Consider the following 20,077-nt stretch of genomic DNA (forward strand, 5'->3'; position numbering starts at 1 on the left):
GAAATTTTTGTACTTTGCTGCAGATCCATCGCTGAAGCAACAATTCTAGACCACTTAGACTGAACATTATGGCTTGGGAACCAACAAAAGATACCCAATATTAGGCTTGGGATCCTAGGCAAAGACACCCACCCTCAGGCTTCGGAACCTGCGATAAAGAGACCGCCCGCGGCTGCCCTTGCACGGCTATCGGCCATGGCTCCTAGGCGATGGGGCTGCCAATTCTCGAAAGACAGCATTATTACAATTCTTAATAGGATTATAAGACCAATTCTTAGTGAATTGGTTGTGGTATAACCACCATGGACCAACGCAAGGGTTTGAATAGTGCAGTTACCATTCATTGCGTATTAATAAATAACACCATGTTCAGTGGCATTTTTCTTTTCTTAAACTGAGAGACTCCAAAAAAAACCCCAATGATCCTTGTAGAGAAAAATGTGCTCTTTCTACTGATATCAGAATTAATATATTTTAGGGGTACCCTTTTTGAGAAATTTGACCTAAAAATAGGTCAAATTCGGCTTTTTAAAGTTTGTCATTATATGTGGGTGTGAATATTTCCTCAAATACATATGCTTTGACCGGGATATTGCAGCAATGCAAAATCATGTAGATGTTTGGTGTACAGGGCAAAGCACCAGTTACTATTGGTTTTTGGTCTTTCGTTATATATGGGCAAAGTTAGGCATAAATTTTATGCGACACGTTTTACAAGCTACTTTGACACAAAATTGCAGCCGAAATATTGTTTTGTCATAGCCGGTAATAATTTTATCGTGTTTAGCAGCAAAACTTGAGCTAGTATGCCAAATTTCAGCATCATAGCCAGTATAGAACTCTAATGGCTATGTGCCAAAGTTTGCAAAATCCTCTTAGCTGAAGCCGCAGGCTTGGTGGGACCTCCAGTAAAAGGTCAACAGTGCCCAATGTATTTGAGATCTGCCCCTAAAAATTTACAGAACCTCTTTTCAAACATACATGTACATCCTTATAAATTTTCAGCAAAATCGGAGAAGGTCGAGTGGGGACCACTGGTCCACTTGACATGGAATGACCCCTTAGATACTTGTCCCCTCTGGAGCCGCTATCAATACAGACAGCGACAACTATCTGCATAGATGAGGGAGGGAGCTCCCTCTCTGTTCCGATTGGCACAAAGTGATTGTGATTGCGATTGTGTTGTGCCAATGATGACCTGGTCTGAAAAATGCCCAAGTATGGCCTGTGGCCTGTGAGGTCCTGCCTTGAGCAGGATCTGACCTGACAAGCCTCTTGCCAGTCAGTGATCTGATGCCCTACAGTGTAAAAGCATTGCAGAGCATTAGATCAGCAATCAGGGCAGTGAAATAATATATGGTGCCAACATATTCTTCAGCGCTTTCACAATTCAGAGTTTTATATACAAAGAAACATAAGCAACAGGCTATGTTAACACAGGTTTTTGCAGCGTTTTTTTAGCATGGTTTTTGCCTTGGTCTTATGCAAATCCATCCTAATAAAACACTTCATTCACAGTCTCAGCAAAGCGTATTGGATTACAGAAATCTCATGCACACACAAAATACCTGCAGTAATATGGGGACCAGAATCTGGCACTTCAAAACATGGTGGTGGAAGAGATACAGGCATTGGAGCAAGCGCGTTACCAAGACTCCGGCATGGCTGTACTCCTGGCACCTGATTTTACTTCCAGGGCCGCTCATTAGCGTCATATATTCACTGCTTTCCCCACCCACTAGCTTCTATGATTTGTTGCAGTGAGATGTGCCCCCCCACCCTGAGTGACCACGTGCCTTACTCTTCCAATCACAGATACTATGTGCGTCTAATCGTGGTAGAAAAATAAATTAAAAAAATTGACGTAGGGATCCCCAATATTGATACCCAGCACAGATAAATCCTACGGCTACAGGCTGCAGCCCCCAGCCATGCTCTTATCTTGGCTATGTATCAATATAAGCATGTGGTTTTGTTTTTTTTTCTTTTAAATATTTAAACAATTTAAAAAAAAATTGATACCCAGCCATGATAATAAAGCCTACAAGACAAAACAATCACTGATCTATGGGAGACCAGCCAGAGAAAAGACTCTCGGCAGCCAACGAGGGCGCTCAATACAGTGAAATCCTAGGTGCATTGCCCCCTGGGAAATATGCAAATCCAAAAAGTCCATGGAGCCTCTGTTAGGAGTCTCGACAAAGAAACTAGCCAGATGTCCCTCCGGGAAGGGCCTAGCCAAGGAGTGGCTCTTTTTAGGAGACCACCATATTAAGTGGCCCTTTTAGTCAATATCCAACTCTTTGACAAGTTTAAAGCTATGACAAGGGAATTACCAAGGCTAGGTATCCATCCACAGACAGCTGTTTCTGGGTATTGCCCCCTCATCAGTGTGGAGTAGGATTCTGGCCAGGTGGGAGCAATGCCTAGTAGACCAACAAGACAAAATAAACACTGATCTCGGGGAGACCAGCCTGGAGGGATATCTGGCTAGTTTCTGTGTTGAGACTCCTAACAGAGGCTTCACGGACTTTTTTGATGAAGATAAAGCCTGACAGCTAGGTGCTGGTATTCTCAGGCTGGGGAGACCCATGCTTATTGCCGCCCCCCCCCCCCCCGTCTAAAAATAGCAGCCTGCAGATTCTCTAACCTGACTACATTGGAGAGACTCCTTTTTTTCACTACAACATACTGTATATTGAAAGACAAAAAGAAAATGTTGGGCACTGCTGCACTATGCTGTTTGGCTATGCCGTACTCACGGAATCAGTCGATGAGCTCGCAGCCATTCCAGGTGGTGCTCTGCTTAAAGTACGTCAAAATCCAAGATAATCCAAGAAGGAGAATGAAGCGGCAACTCGACCTCGTGGTTGGCAAACTTTTAATCTGTATTTACAGCAGAAAACATAAACAGGGAGTTGAGGGGGGGGTTGTGGGGACAGCAGATGGACGACAGCCATTTCGCGCTGTGGCTAGCGCTTTGACGAGTCCTGAGTGCGAAACGGCTGTCATCCGTCTGCTGTCCCCGCACCCCCCCCCCCCTCAACACCCCGTTTATGTTGTCTGCTGTAAATACAGATTAAAAGTTTGCCAACGACCAGGTCGAGTTGCTGCTTCATTCTCCTTCTTGGATTATACTGTATATTGACACTTCGATGTACGTTGGGATATCTCCCAGCAAGGCTTTTTGTTCTTCTTCTTACCAGTTAGGCAGACATTTGTCCGCCACGACTGACAATACGTGTGATACCGTGTATTTTCATTTCATTCTTGTGAAAATAAATAATTTGGTGATAAAGCAACATTTTTAATGGAAAAATGTGATTTTAATTTTATTTTTTTCACAATCCATTTTATAAAATTCTGTGAAGCACCTAGGGGTTGAAATGTGGGGTCACTTGTGGAGGGAAGTTTCCACTGTTTTTAAGTACATCAGGGTCAGCAAACACGACATAATTTCAGCTATCGTTTCCAGACGATATTGCAAGTCAAATAATAATGCTCTTTCCCTTCTGAACCCTGCCGTGCACCCAAACAGTATCACATATGAGGCATCTGCTTAGGGTACCTTCACACTTAGCGATGCAGCAGCGATCCGACCAGCGATCTGACCTGGTCAGGATCGCTGCTGCATCGCTACATGGTCGCTGGTGAGCTGTCAAACAGGCAGATCTCACCAGCGACCAGTGAACAGCCCCCAGCCAGCAGCGACGTGCAAGCGACGCTGCGCTTGCACGGAGCCGCCGTCTGGAAGCTGCGGAGACTGGTAACTAAGGTAAACATCGGGTATGGTTACCCGATGTTTACATTAGTTACCAGCGCACACCGCTGAGCTGTGTGTGCAGGGAGCCGCGCACACTGAGCGCTGGCTCCTTGCTCTCCTAGCTACAGTACACATCGGGTTAATTAACCCGATGTGTAATGCAGCTACATGTGCAGAGAGCAGGGAGCCGCGCACACTGCTTAGCGCTGGCTCCTTGCTCTCCTAGCTGCTGTACACATCGGGTTAATTAACCCGATGTGTACAGCAGCTACATGTGCAGAGAGCCGGAGGCGGCAGCACAGGCAGCGTGAGAGCTGCAGAGGCTGGTAACTAAGGTAAATATCGGGTAACCACCTTGGTTACCCGATGTTTATCTTGGTTACAAGCTTACCTCAGCTGTCAGACGCCGGCTCCTGCTCCCTGCTCGCTTCATTTGTCGCTCTCTCGCTGTCACACACAGCGATCTGTGTGTCACAGTGGGAGAGCGCCTTTGAAGAAAACGAACCAGGGCTGTGTGTAACGAGCAGCGATCTCGCAGCAGGGGCCAGATCGCTGCTCATTGTCACACACAGCGAGATCGCTAATGAGGTCACTGCTGCGTCACAAAAAGCGTGACTCAGCAGCGATCTCGGCAGTGAGCTCGCTGTGTGTGAAGCACCCCTTACTCAGGAGAACTTGGAGAACAATTTGTATTGTTGTGCATTATCTCTTGTTATCCCCCCCGGGGGGGGGGGGGGAGGGGGAGGTGGGGAAAGTCTCCTGACCCAAGTGTGCCAGCCTCCTAGAAATATATGAAACTGTCACGATGTGGTCGGGAGAGTGGCTGCCAGTCTGTGCATTCTGGTCTGTGCAGGGACAGTGTTGCACGGACGTCTGAAAGAGCCCTAATTTGAAGCCATGTAGGGGTTTAACTTATGTTGTCTATCCTTATTAACTTTTTTAAGCATACATTTTACAGTCTGATTAATATGAACTTAGTGCTCTTTTTTGTATTGTATCTGACGCGAGCTGTTCCCAGTCCTAATGTCCTTCTTAAAATAGAGTCCAATTCGTCATTTGTTATATTTATTTTTTTAAGTCACTTTTTTTTCGTCTTGTATTTGACGTTTTTAGCTCCAAATTCATCAAAATGCAGTTAAAGGGAATTGGTCACCAGATTTTTAATAGAAGGTAAACCCGGCTCAACCGTGATATAATCGGGGCTCTGAAGTAAATCTAGTCAAATAGAAAAAAGGTAAACTTCAGCACTCATACAAGAAAATGATTAAGATAAGGAAGAGTCTTTTGATTTTGCTTTTATTGTGATGGAAATCAGAGTCCCGTATTACCAACGTTTCGGCCCTAGCATGAGCCTTTTTCAAGATCTGTCTCTACATTATGCTGCTCTCAGATGGAGGAGCAAAAACCTGGTGACAGATTCCATTTAATGAAATAGATGCAAAGTGTTGTTTTTACTTAAAGTTAGGTTTTCAATGAACAAACTACTTAAATTAATAGATCTTTGAAGAATAATAAGCTCCACAATTGGATGTGTTAAAAAAAAATGTTCCTTTGCTGAGATAATCTTATAAGTGCCCTTGCTATGAGCTATGTAATGGCCGTGTCTGACCTTAAACCCCTTTCACACATCAGTTTTTTGCCGTCAGTCACAATCCATCGAATTTTGAAAAAAACTGATCCGGGGACTGATGCCGTTAGATCCGTTTTTTTCTCATTGACTTGTATTAGCGATGGATGCCTCACGTTTTACTTTACAGAAAGAATTAACTCTGATCCCAGGCTGCCCTGTCTGAAAAAAATTGGTAAGGAAGCAGAAGAAAATACAGCCGAAGTTCCTGTATGTTCAGAGACTGCTATTACACAAGCTATGATGCATCTACCACCATGTTCGACAGTGGGGATGGTTTGTTCAGGGTGATGAGCTGTATTACTTTTACGCCAAACATATCGTTTGGCATTGTGCCCAAAAAGTTCGATTTTGGTTTCATCTCACCAGAGCACATTCTTCCACATGTTTGGTGTCTCCCAGGTGGCTTGTGGCAAACTTTAATTAACACTTTTTATGGATATCTTTGAGAAATGGCTTTCTCCTTGCCACTTTTCCATAAAGGTCAGCTTTGTGCAGTGTACGACTGATTGTTGTCCTACGAACAGACTCTCCCTCCTCAGCTGTAGATCTCTGCAATTCATCCAGAGTGATCATGGGCCTCTTGGCTACATCTCTGATCAGTTTTCTCCTTGTTTGAGATTAAATTCTTGAGGGATGGCCGTGTCTTTATAGATTTCTAGTGGTATGATACTCCTTCCATTTCAATATGATCGCTTGCACAGTGCTTCTTGGGATGTTTAAAGTTGTGGAAATCTTTTTGTAACCAAATCCGGCTTTAAACGTCTCCACAACAGTATCACGGACCTGTCTGTTGTGTTTTTTGGTCTTCATGATGTTATCTGCGATTTAAACAGAACAGGGAGGCTATCACAGAGCAGATGCATTTATACGGAGACTTGATTACACACAGGTGGCTTATATTTATCATCATCAGTCATTTAGGACAACATTGGATCATTCAGAGATCCTCAATGAGCTTCTGGAGTGAGTTTGCTGCACTGAAAGTAAAAAGGCTGAATAATATTACACTCCCCACTTCTCAGTTATTTATTTTTTAGAAAAGTTTTAAACTAAGGAATAAATGTTGTTCACCTTCACAATTGTGTCCCACTTGTTGTTGTTTCTTCACCATAAAATTAAATTTTTTATCTTTGTTTGAAACCTGAAATGTGGGAAAAGGTTGAAAAACTCAAGGGAGCTGAATACTTTCGCAAGGCACTGTATATATTATTCTCGGCACAGGAACATTTTTTTTTTTTAACATCCAATTATGGAAATTATTATTCTAAAATCTGTTAATTTAAATGTACTTTATTGGTGGGATAACCCTTTTAACAAGTTTTTGCAGGTTTTCAGAACCAAAATTCTCAAATCCTGTAAAAAGTTACGTGTTCATCTAGAAATATGCCATATTAAATCTCAAGAAACCTTGCTTCAGGTGGGACTGTAGTCACATTTGGTGATAGTCTAATTTCATGGATCTGACTAAAACATTTGGGTAAGCAAAGTTGAGAAAATTAAAAAAGACCTGAATGAAAAAATATCCACACGCTGCCGATTTGGTCAGTACTTTGCAACAAAGTCTGCATGTTTTACTTGTTAAAACATATATGGTTATTTCCATGGTAGGAATGAACAAACAAATGACTTCTACATATTTGAAAGTCTGCAGCGTGTCCCCATTTTTATTTTCCATAGTGGGTAAATTGGATTTTGAAAACCCCATTCACTTTTTTATTGATTTTATTGCAAGTTGCTGACTTGTGTTTGTCAGTGCCAGCATTTTGGGGTACATATAATGTTATCTTTTATTATCTTTATGGGGAGAAATATGAAAAAACAGCAGGTGTTGCTTTTTTTTATATTGTATTTTAAATTCCCATGCTACACACACGAGGGTGATACCAAATTTATATAGCTTTATTTATGTTAATACTTTTGTACAAAAAAATAAACTGAAAAAAAAAATAAAATTGAGCCATACGTTTTGTACATTATTTGTTGTCAGTGCAGCTGTGTGGGGACTATAAGATGCACTTTTTTCCCTCCAAATTTGGGGGGAAAGTGTGGGGTGCGTCTTATAGTCCGAATGTCAAAGCTGGGTACTTGTGAGGGTGACCGGAAAATTGCCCACATGGAAAGTTGCCCACATGGAAAATTGCCCACACAGAAAATTGCCAATTGCAGCATCAGAAAGTTTCAGATCTATGATATTTGAGGTGCAAGGTGAGGATGTTCACATGATATGTGAAAAATGTCCACAGAAAATTGCCAACAGACATGAATGCCCACTAGGATTGGGGACCATGTAACCCAGAATGGAAACGTATATACCAGGAATGGGGCATATATACCAGGATGAGGACCTTATATACCAGGATGAGGACCTTATATACCAGCATTGGGACATATTCACCAGGATGAGGACATATTCACCAGGATGAGGACATATTCACCAGGATGATAGGCATATATACCAGGAGGGGGAGTGGAGGCAGTTCATAAGTCTTGGTAGAAGTTAGAACGCTAAGGGCCCATACATGTGTGAGTGGTGGGAGCAGGTCCAAATTTCACATTGGGACCCATTGGACTCTAGTTACACCACTGCAAAAACACAGTGCCGCCACTAGGAATTTCAGGACCCCATACTGGCAAAATTTCTGGGCCCCCTTGAGACTCTGCATAGGTTGCACCCCTGCTCTGTCTCCACCCCTCAAACCTTCCACACTCCTGACGCCATGCTTGGAAAAACGTGTGTGCGCATATATATATAATCTAATATATAAAGCTGTATGTATCAATGTGTGTATGTCCGCTAAAGGAATCCGCACCGTCACATTTACAATCCCGAAATTTTCCAGATGCCTCATGTGAGTCAGGGACTGTCAGACTGTTTTTATGAGAAAATTTGACCCCACGCTTTAGTTTTTCACCAAAAATCCTGCCACCATTGAAGTCAACGGAGCTGGGAGCTACAGGTCATTAATAGGAACTGTGATTGGTTGCTATAGGAACAAAGGACATTCTTAGTATAAGAAGCTTATGATACAATAATATGGTATCGGTGGGGAGACGGAGAGAGAGACAGAGAGAAAGTTATTGACAGAGGGAGACAGAGAGAGACAGACAGTGAAAGAGACAAATAGAGAGAGGCAGACAGGGAGAGAGACAGGGAATAAGACAGACGGAGTGAGACAGGGAGAGGGAAAGAGGCAGACAGGGAAAGAAACAGACAGAGAGGGAGACAGAGTGGGGCTGGGAGAGAGGGACAGTGAGGGAGAGAGACAGCTACCAACCCAGGCAACTCTGGATATTATATACACAAACACACAAATACACACGGCCAAAAGTGTTAGCACCCTTGAAGTTGTTTCAGAAAAAGAAGTGTTTCCCTAAAAAAAATTACTTTTACAGACATCACTGGGGGGGGGGGGGGGCGCACAGACATCACTAGGGGGGATACACAGACAACTAGGAGGGTACACAGACATCACTAGGTGGGGTGCACAAACATCCCTAGGGGGTACACAGACATCCCTAGGGGGTACACAGACATCCCTAGGGGGTACACAGACATCCCTAGGGGGTACACAGACATCCCTAGGTGAGCACAGACATCCCTAGGTGAGCACAGACATCCCTAGGTGAGCACAGACATCCCTAGGTGAGCACAGACATCCCTAGGTGAGCACAGACATCCCTAGGTGAGCACAGACATCCCTAGGTGAGCACAGACATCCCTAGGTGAGCACAGACATCCCTAGGTGAGCACAGACATCCCTAGGTGAGCACAGACATCCCTAGGTGAGCACAGACATCCCTAGGTGAGCACAGACATCCCTAGGTGAGCACAGACATCCCTAGGTGAGCACAGACATCCCTAGGTGAGCACAGACATCCCTAGGTGAGCACAGACATCCCTAGGTGAGCACAGACATCCCTAGGTGAGCACAGACATCCCTAGGTGAGCACAGACATCCCTAGGGGGGCAAACAACACTGGCGGTGGTACACAGCATTGGACGGAACACAACACTGGTGGTGATAAATCACACTGGAGGGGGCTGCATAGACAGAGCACTGGGGGGTGGCACAGAGCCCTGGGGGGGGCAGCACAGCACTGGGGGGCGGCACACAGCACTGGGGGGCGGCACACAGCACTGGGGGGCGTCACACAGCACTAAGGGGCTGCACACAGCATTGGGTGGGCTGCACAGAGCATTGGGAGCATGTACACAGCAATGTGGGCTTGCACACAGTGCTAGGGGGCTGCACACAGTGCTAGGGGGCTGCACACAGCACTGGAGGGGCTGCACACAGCATTGAGGGGGCTACATGCAGCACTAGAGGACTGCACACAGCATTGGGGGGGCTGCACACAGCATTGGGGGGCTGACCTCACTGGAGAGCAGGCACACAGCAGAGGGGGGACGCCAGGCACACAGCTAAACCCGCTCACGTAGTCCCAACCACATTTGTATGTAAGCACCGGAGCACTGCGGCCCCCGGGAATCTGCCCGGGGGGCACAGAAAAAGTCATTGCTGGCCCGTGGTTCCAACCCCTCAGCTAAAGCAAGGCAGGGGCGCCCCCGCCCCCCATCCCCGGCGGTGTTCAGCTCACCGAGAGCCTACCTTTCCCCGCCGGATGCCATGTCTTCGCCACCTCCGCATTGCCCGCAGCACTGTGGTGAGGCGCAGAGTGATGACCTCATCACATTGGGCTGCGGGATGACGCGCCGCCCCCCTGCTCTGCTCCATGCGTCTTGTTTCCGGCCTTGTTTTAGCAGTGTCTGTGTGTGCAGTGGCTGAAACAGGCGAGCCCCTTTGCTACGGCTGTGACTGGGTCCCGGTGAAGAGGGGAGGCCTGGCCTGCCCAGAGCTTAACAAAGCTAAGTAATTACCCCTGGCCTGTCCAGGCCCCCTCTCTTCACCGGGCCCCCTACAGCAGTCACAGTAGTAATGCCCTGATGGCAGCCCTGCAAAAACATATCATACATTTCCAGCACAAACACAAGGTCGTGCAAGCGACAGTCTCACCTTTCTGCTGTGCCTTTGGGGATTTCAGGACCAACTATCTCTGCCAGCAGCACCCTGCTTTTGGTGGGCTCCCACTGAGATGATAATGTATTAGATGTGACCTGCAGTCCCATGTAACTCAACAGATAATACAGTGATACTTTTGTGAGTACAGATAGTAGTCATTGCTCCTCTGGATCACACTGCTGCTGGTTCTGCATGTGCTGCTGTTTTAGGCTTGTGGGAGGAGTAAGGCTACTTTCACACTTGAGTTCAGCGCAATCCGCCGCTATGGAGAATAGCGCAGTCCGTTAACGCACTGCGCTATTTTCCATAGACTTGTATGGATAATGCACTGTAACGCAAGTGTCTGCGTTCCATCCGCTGGACGACGCTGCATCGTTATTTTGACGCTGCGTTGAACGGAGGAAACGCTACATGTAGTGGTTTTTGGGTCATTAAAATAACGCACCTCTGTTGGAATCCGCTAAAGTGTCTAATGATTGTCTATGGTGGCGGATTCCGCCGCTATGCGCTAAGCGGCGGAATTCGCTGACGTATACCGTCACGTTCTACTGAGCATGCTCAGCATGTCTAGCAGAACAATCAAAATCGTTTAAAATCACTCCTGGTCTCTCTCCCCCCTCTCACTCCCTCTCTCATACTCACCGATCACGGGCGCGAAGCTGCACAGTTGTCACAAAGCTCCAGCGGCTTTTCCTCTTTTGAAAATTCCGGCCACTCATTATTCCATCTAGTATTCACTGCTTCCCTCGCCCACAGGTGCCCATGATTGGTTGCAGTCAGATCCGCCCCCATGCTGAATGACAGCTGTCTCACTTCATCCAATCACAGCCGCTGGTGGGAGGTCTATATCGTGCAGTACAATAAATAAATAGTTTAAAAAAAAACTGCATGCGGTCCCCCTAATTTTGATACCAGCCAAGGTAAAGTCACACATCTGAGGAATGTAATCTCAGGATGGGGAGCCCCACGTTATGGGGAGCCCCCCAGCCTAACAATATCAGCCAGCAGCCGCCCGGAATTGCCGCATCCATTAGATGCGACAGTCCTGGGACTCTACCCGGCTCATCCCGAATTGCTTTGGTGCGGTGGCAAATCGAGGTAATAAGGAGTTAATGGCAGCAGCCCATAGCTGCCACTAAGTCCTAGGTTAATCATGGCAGGTATCTATGAGACAACCACAATGATTAACCTGTAAGTGAAAGTAAATAAACACATACACCTGAAAAAATACTTTATTTGGAATAAAAGAATGAAAACCACCCTCTTTCACCACTTTTTTAATCCCCAAATACCCCTCCAGGTCCGGCGTAATCCACACGAGGTCCCGCGACACATCCAGCTCTGCTACATGAAGCTGACAGGAGCGGCCGTAGAACACCGCCGCTCTCTGTCAGCTCCAGGCAGCAACTGAAGTGAGTCACGCTGTCAGCGGGGACGTCACCGAGGAAATGTGTGCGGTTATGAAGGGAGCGGTAGTGCCGGTGTGTATGCGGTGATGATAGGAGCGGTAGTGCCGGGGTGTGTGCAGTGATGATGGGGGCTCTCTCTCTTGGCTTAATGCAACGTGTTATTTCACAGGAATCTGTTGCCTTTATATGTAAGGTCCTGGTGGTGGAAACTGGACCATGCACCGGACTCCTCCAGTGGAGCAACCCGGAGCTAACCTCTATACAGGGACTGTCCGGTCACCCGCCAGTGGGCCTTGATGCACGGTATCCGAAGCACTAGCTGTACAGGCACAGTCTGTTCCGGAAAGAGGAAGGAAGATGTCCCTGAGGTCACAGGGTTCCAGATGGTAGTCCCGATAACAAGGCTCTGGTTCAGGTGCCGGGTGGAGATGACAGGTGGAACCGGATCCAGCTGGACGAGAGGGCGGAGGTCACCACGTGGAGCTGGGGATCGGAGCCGGGTCCGGGCTGAAGAAGATGGTGGAGTCCTCAGCCGACCGTCACCGACAGGAGTTAAGCAGCAGTCATGGTTAGGACCGGTTGGCGTGGCAGGACGGGCTCTGCAAGACAGACAAGGGTTAATACTGGACAAGGCAAAAGGGGACCTAATCTCCTAGCTTACTAAACACGTAGAACAGGCTCCGCCCACCTGAAAGAAGAATCCTCTTATACCCTGTACCTGCAAGCCAATATCCTGTTTCTGGACGCTGGCCCTTTAAGAGAGGGTCAATGACCGCATGCCCTAACGCGCATGCGCGAGGCTTGAGTGCCTGAGACCAGGAAAGGAAGCGGCGCCGAAGAAGCAGGAGTGCCGGGCAGAGTGTCCTGTGATGCAGAGGGGCGCCTGGAGCGGGGACACATGGAGGGCACCGGAGTGGGAGCAGGAGGACCGTGGAAAGGAGGACCGGGGACAGGAGTGGTGAGCGGGGAGCGGCGTCGGGAACCGGGGAGCGTGACATTATATCACACTATTTACAACGCATCCGTGACATGCGTCACACAACGCATTGTCACGGATGCCGTTCAACGCAAGTATAAAGTATCCTAAGGCAGCATCAGTGAGAGATGAGAGCAGACTGTATCTATCTATCGCTGATAATGACAGACTGTTGCTACAAACCACAGATCTTCATCATTTTTGCAGTTTTGCACTAGGTCAACTGTAAATCACAAGTTGATCACCTATCATGTGAACATCCTCACCTTGCACCTCAAATATCATAAATCTGAAACATTGCGATGCTGCAATTGGCGATTTTCCGTGTGGGCAATTTTCCGTGTTGGCAATATTCCGTGCGGGCAATTTTCCGTGTGGGCATTTTTCCTGTGGGCAATTTTCCTGTGGGCATTTTTCAGGGAACTACTTGCGGGGTAGGGAGCTGTGGGGAGGGAGCTGCTATGCAGTGGGATGACAGGAGGCAGGGAGGGTCTCTGCTGCAGGAAGCAGGCAGCTGGGAAAACCACTTGTGCCCACTGTTTAAAGTAAAGGAATATTCATTAGCTGCTCCCCGCCCACCTTTCTCCACTCTCTTCAGTCAGTGACTAGAAGCGGGTGTGAGGAGCAGCAAATCAATACCTGTTTAATGTAAACAGAGGACACACGTGGGTGCTCCAGCCGCCGGCTTCCTGCAGAGGCTGGGAAGACTGTGTGTCCGCTGTTTAGGAGGCAGAAGCAGAGTACTGCTGCAGTTATGTCTGGCCTGGGGAAGTGCAGATCACTGCAGTGTCCGGGCCAGAGCATGGCATACCATCACAGCACAGCCGCAGTCTCTGTGGTGAGTGCTCACATTGCTTTGGTCCTCCTCTGCAGCACAGTGCCCCGCCTCTTCATTACATCAATGTAGGTCCTTGTTCAGCTACGGAGACTGTTTCTAGTGCAGAGGCAGGACCAAACTGAAAGCTAGGTGAGCATCAAATCTGTTAAAGTAAGGCAATACATAACTATAGTGTATATACAAACACACACACATATAAGGATGGGGAACATACATATTCCACGATGGGGGCCACATATACCTGGAAGGAACCCAGAATGGGGGATATGAGTACAGTATGTGGAGATATTATTACCTCCTTAAGTGTCAGCAGCAGACCCACCCCCCCATAAGTGTGCCATGACCACATTGTTTTACTTCAATTTTTTTCCTCCTCCTAGAACAAGGGTGCGTCTTATAGTCCGAAAAATACGGTATGTTTTACAGGACATGATGTAGTTTTCAGTGGTGCCATTTTCTGGTAAATATTTTTTTTTTATTACTTTTTTATTTTTCTATACAGTTGTACAAGGGCTTAATTTTTGCATGACAAACTATGATTTTCAGTTGTCAGTTTTGGATATAATTTTTGATTACTTTTAAATAATTTTTTTGTGCTGCTGGATGAGCAAATCCAGCAATTCTGGTAGTGGTTTTTTTTTGTTTTGTTTTTTTCTTATGGAGTGCCATATGTGATAATATATGTAGTTTTTCTAATTTGGTAAATATGTTTACAGTGTATCCAACTTCTAAAATGTATTTTTACATTTATGCTACTTTTGAATCTAGAACTTGTTAGCAAATATTTGTGTTTAGGGGTTCAGCCTATAGATGACAACTTTATATCCACATTTCAAGGAATAGGCGGCACCTTTCCCCTACTGGGATCTCCACCAGCAACAGAGAAATTTGTCAAAATTGAGGAGAAAGAATTGCTGTACAAACGAGATCAACCACTGGACAGAATGAAATTATAAATAAATTTTATTGGTACAAAAAGTTTATGCATACACAAAATTAACGCACAAGAAAGTGATTAATTAAAAACAATTAAAAAGTCAAATGGACTATCACAAAACACCCCATGTCTGACCCCATGATGGGGTACTAGTACAGAGATCCTTGTTCACAATACAAAGAAATGCACCAAAAGTAATATGTTGTAACACACACCTATTGATGTAAAAGCCGTGCACAATGGACCCTTCAAATAGAAGCTATATGGTGCTAATAAAATAACATTGCCATATCTGGCACCACCATCTAGACTGCAATTCCTAAGCCCAGCTAAATGATAGCAAAAAAGACCCTATAATAAGGGAAAATACAGAAAAACCAGTACAACACTAAATACATATGGCCCACATCCAAGTCAGAGATATCCAAAAAAGGTATATAAACATGCTACCTAAGCTCGTATAATACAACCTTGGGGGTCTAGATAGTGGTGCCAGATATGGCAATGTTATTTTATTAGCACCATATACCGTATTTTTCAGACTATAAGACGCACCGGACCATAAGGCTCACCCTGGTTTTAGAGGAGGAAAATAGGAAAATAAAATTTTAAGCAAAAAATGTGGTCATGACAAATTGTTATGGGGCGAGGAACTGCTGCTGACACTGTTATGGGGGTAACCTCCCCAGATTCTTTAACTCAGGTACCCCATCCTGGTAATGATCCTCTGCCTTGTATATATAATTATATATGTCCCTCATCCTGGTATAGTGCACAACCTGCTATATACTGCCATCCTGGTATGTGCTCCCATCCTGCTATATACCCCATCCTGGCATATGGCCGCATCCTGCTATATACCGCATCTTTGTGTATGGCCACATCCTGCTATATACCCCATCCTGGTGTATGCCCCCATCCTGGTATATACCCCCACCCTGCTATATACTCCCATCTTGCTCATAATATACCCCAATCCTGGTATATGCCGTCATCCTGCTATATACCCCTATCCTGCTATATAGCCACATCCTGTGGCACACAAAAAAAATAAACGCTTATACTCACCTTTCCTCGCTCCACGCAGCATCACTCCTCCTCCCGTCAGTGCCGGCAGCAGCGCCACTTACCTGTGTGGAGCCGGCCACGCTCCCTGCAGCACCGCGATCTCCTTTCTGCTGGCCGCGGCTGCGTGTCAACACGTGCGCACAGTGATGACGTCATCCCTGTGAGCACCGCTAGTATTCACCCACAGCCGCGGCCGGCAGACAGGAGGAGATCGCGGTACTGTAAGGATCGTTTTCGGTGAGTTATACTGATTCACTGCACCCCGCGCTGATGGTGATGCGTGGGGGGCAGTGAATACAGCCGCACATGATAACTACAGGCTGTAGTTGCCAGGGGTGATCATGCGGGCCGGCTGTTTACTATGCGTGCACCCCCCTGCCCATCACCCCACCCACCTGTCAACGCCGGCTTCAGCGCTGAGAGATGGGCGGGAGGATGGGCGTGCATATGAATGAGCGAGCCCATGTGGTCACGGCAGGCTGCTGCAGCCTGCTCATGCCCCTGATGACCCGCAGCACCCTCATTCCCCGCAACCCTATATTCAGACTATAAGACGCGCCCCCCACTTTCCCCCAACATTTGGGGGGAAAAAAGTGCGTCTTATAGTCCGAAAAATATGGTAGCTTCTATTTGAAGGATCCATTATGCACGGCTTTTAAATCAATAGCTGTGTGTTACAACATATTACTTTTGGTGCATTTCTTTGTATTGTGAACAAGGATCTCTGTACTAGTACCCAATCATGGGTTCAGACATGGGGTGTTTTGTGATAGTCCATTTGACTTTTTAATTGTTTTTAATTGATCACTTTCTTGTGTGTTAATGTGTATGCATAAACTTTTTGTACCAATAAAATTTATTTATATTTTATTCTGTCCACTGGTTGATCCCGTTTGTACAGCAATTCTTTCTCCTCAATTTTGACAACTTTATACACAGTCATGGCCGGAAGGGTTTGCACCCTTGTAGGTACTGTTCTCTTCTTTTATAGGCCTCATTTCGTTTTTGGTAAACAGTAGAATGATGTGCTTTACCAAAAGTCTTGTTCTCATCTGTCCAGAAGACACTTTCCTAAAAGGATTTTGTTTACTCACTTACATTTTGACAAACTGCAGTCTAGCTTTTTTATGTCTGTGTCAGCAGTAGGGTCCTCCTGGGTCTCCCGGTCATAGCGTTTAATTTCATTTCAATGTGGACAATAGTTCACGCTGACATGGATGCACCCTGAGCCTGCAGGACAGCTTGAATTCCTTTGGAACTTGATTGGGGCTGCTTACCATTCAAACTATGCTGTGTTGCAACCTTTAATTTTTCTGTGTCGTCCGTGTCTAGGGAGAATACCTATATTGCCATGGGTTTTAAACTTTTTGATTATGATCAGCACCGTACACAAAGGAACATCAAGATCTCTGGAGATGGACTTGTACCTCTGAGATTGTTGATATTTTGCAACAATTTTGATTTTCAAGTCATCAGATAGTTATTTTCTCTTTTTGTTCTCCATGCTTAGTGTGTGTGTGTGTGTGTGTGTGTGTGTGTGTGTGTGTGTGTGTGTGTGTGTGTGTGTGTGTGTGAGTGAGATATATATTATTCATATAGTGTCCGAAATGTGGCAGCCAGACCTCTTCTTATTTGATACTGATAGCCGGTCATTGACACTGACATGGATATTCCTGACTGCTGAAAACTCCAACTTCCAAGGAAATGTATTTATCCAGTGACTGGAAAATTCATGAGCTGGATACTGTAGGATGGCTTATAGCATCCTTTTTCTTTTCAGGTTCTTTTTCACTTTTGTTATTTGTTTTCTATATGTTTATACTGTTTTTGTTAATGTATATTAAAGACCTATATGATTAGAAACAATGTTTTTTTTTCTTTATTTTATAGACTACTTGATTGACCTAAAGCATATTGCAGTCATGGAAAATGGACAAGAAATGACAGAACATCCGGTAAGAACGATGCATGTTTATTCTGCTAAGGATGTATGTTATGCAAGACTGTATGTAGATTGGCATGCAAACTTTTGGACACCCCTCGTCAAAATTACTGCTATTATGAACGGTTAGGCTGCTTTCACACATCCGGTTTTAGCAGAGCCAGCCAATCCGGCTCTAAAACCTATGCAACGGGTGCGGTGACAATACCGCATCCTTTGCATAAGTTTTTGACATGCGGCCCGTCTGTTTTTTGCCGCTTACGGCATGCTACTGAGCATGCGCAGTGGAAAAACCCGCATGTGGCGTCCATAGGCATGCATTGCAAAATCGGCCGGATGCGGGGTTTTTTGCCGGACAAAAAAACGTGCCAGGCAGCGTTCCATCCGGCCGCCGCATCGGCTAAATCTGCCGCATGTGGCAAAAACCGCACCGAACACAAGCCCATGCGGCACAATCCGGGACTAATGAAAGTCTATGCAAAAAAACGCAATCGGCGGCAAAAAAAACAGTTGCGGGTTTTGTGCAAAGCGCCGGGTTGTGCCGCACAGGAAAAACCGGAGGTGCGAAAGCAGCCTTAAAGAAGTTGTCCAGTTATCAAAACTGATTTTTAATTTTTTTTCTGATAAATCTTGCTAATATGTGCCCCTCAATACATCTATTATGTTTTTTCAGCAAAATTACCTTTTATTGTGCACTAGCAGCACATGCTCATTGCTGGCTCCAGCTCTGATGGGGTTAATCTTTCCTCTGACTTCCTGTGTTCAGTTCCTACAAGTCCCAGAATTCTTTGTGGCTCTAGGGCGGTGTCTAGCTTATCTAACACACCCACTGTGTCTAACACCCCCACTTTCCTCTCCACCCAAAGCCTCCTCCCTGCCTCTTCCCTGTGGATGCACTGAGAGAAATCACACAGAGACATCCGAAGCTGCCAGCTCTGCACAGCCAGGGGAGGAAAGTGAGAGTGTGTGTGTGTGAGAGTGTGTGTGTGTGAGAGTGTGTGTGTGTGAGAGTGTGTGTGTGTGAGAGTGTGTGTGTGTGAGAGTGTGTGTGTGTGTGTGTGTGTGTGTGAGAGTGTGTGTGTGTGTGTACAGAAATTATGATTATTAGCCGGCGCAACATGTGAAAAAATAATTGGGGAAAAAAAAGTGAAGGGGTCGTGAGATTGCTTTTTTTCCCTCTTGCCTAGTCTGTGTGTCGTCCGTATCATCCGCAAACCGCATATGACCGGATCCTTCTGCAGCGGAACACAGAATTTATCGGCCGGCGCTGGAGTCAGCTGACTCCTGATCTCACAGCCCGCACACGCTGCAATGGCTGCAGGTGGGCTCATTCACATGACCGTTCCGTTTGTCCTGGTCAGTTCCTGTTTTTTTGCGGCCCCACAGACAGGACCATCTTTTCAATGTCTTTTGTGTAGGATCGGATGGTACACGGTAGGACCTCCATGTGCATCCGATCCTACAAAAAAAAAAACCATCTGATGCCGTATGTCCGCTCCGTTATTATGGAACATGTCCTATTCTGTTCCGTAATAACGAACCGTGACTCAATACAAGTCCACAAAATTCCCGGAAGCAACGCGGAAACACTTCCGTGTGACTTCCGTCGGGTGCCCGTGCAGTCAGTGTCCCGCTCCAGCCCCAGCCCCGCGGCTGCCCGCTCAGCAGTGTCAGCAGCCACGGGGATGACAAGCGCTACCGTCAGGAGGTTAGTAAGTTCATTACCTGCGGTGATGAAGTCCTGCCCTCCTGACGTCAGCGGTCGTCACTTCTATGCCCGCCGCTTGTCACATCACCTCTCGCTGTCGACCCGAGACTGTGACTAGTGGTGACGTCACTGGCCGCTCGCGATACTTGGTTTGTGAAGGCGGCAGTCATTGAACTCTGTGACAGCGCTGCTGTCAGGAGTTCAGCGATCATCGCAGGTAATATGCCTCGCTAACCTCCTGATAGCAGCACTCGTCATGCCCTGCAGTGACCTGGGCTGACCTATTGATGTTAGCTCAGGTCACTGCACGGCTCTCCCACCAAATAGGGAATATTCTGTTCTTCATTGACTGGGACATTGACTATGGTATGGATCATCGTGGGACCCCCACCGACCTGGATTTGTTTTTCTTCTAATAAATTGGTGAAAGAGGGAATGTGTTGGGGAGTGTTTTTTCAAATAAAAATGTGTGTGTTGTCTAATTTATTTATTTATTTATTTTTTTTTATTTTTTATTACTGCCTGGGTTGGTGATGTCGGGTATCTAATACACACCTGACATCACTAACTCCAGGGCTTGATGCCAGGTGACATTACACATCTGGTAGTAACCCCATATATTACCCCGTTTGCCACCGCACCAGGGCAACGGGATGAGCTGGGAAAAGCACCAGGACTGGTGCATCTAATGGATGCGCTACTTCTGGGGCGGCTGCAGCCTGTTATTTTTAGGCTGGGGAGTGTCCAATAATGGTGAACCTCCCTAGTCTGAGAATACCAGACCA

General features: G+C 46.2%; 1 protein-coding gene across 5 annotated transcripts in view; it reads left to right on the forward strand.

Moving 5' to 3' along the window:
* Positions 1–20,077, forward strand: part of EYA3 (EYA transcriptional coactivator and phosphatase 3) — a 191,040-nt gene that overhangs the window by 49,694 nt on the left and 121,269 nt on the right. For all 5 annotated transcript variants that reach the window (XM_075335963.1, XM_075335967.1, XM_075335964.1 and 2 more), the window contains one exon: positions 17,533–17,597. In XM_075335963.1, coding sequence (XP_075192078.1) covers positions 17,533–17,597 — 65 coding nt within the window. The remainder of the gene's footprint in view (positions 1–17,532; positions 17,598–20,077) is intronic.

This window comes from Anomaloglossus baeobatrachus, chromosome 2 (genome assembly GCF_048569485.1).
Source record: "Anomaloglossus baeobatrachus isolate aAnoBae1 chromosome 2, aAnoBae1.hap1, whole genome shotgun sequence".
NCBI classification, from domain to species: Eukaryota; Metazoa; Chordata; class Amphibia; order Anura; family Aromobatidae; genus Anomaloglossus; species Anomaloglossus baeobatrachus.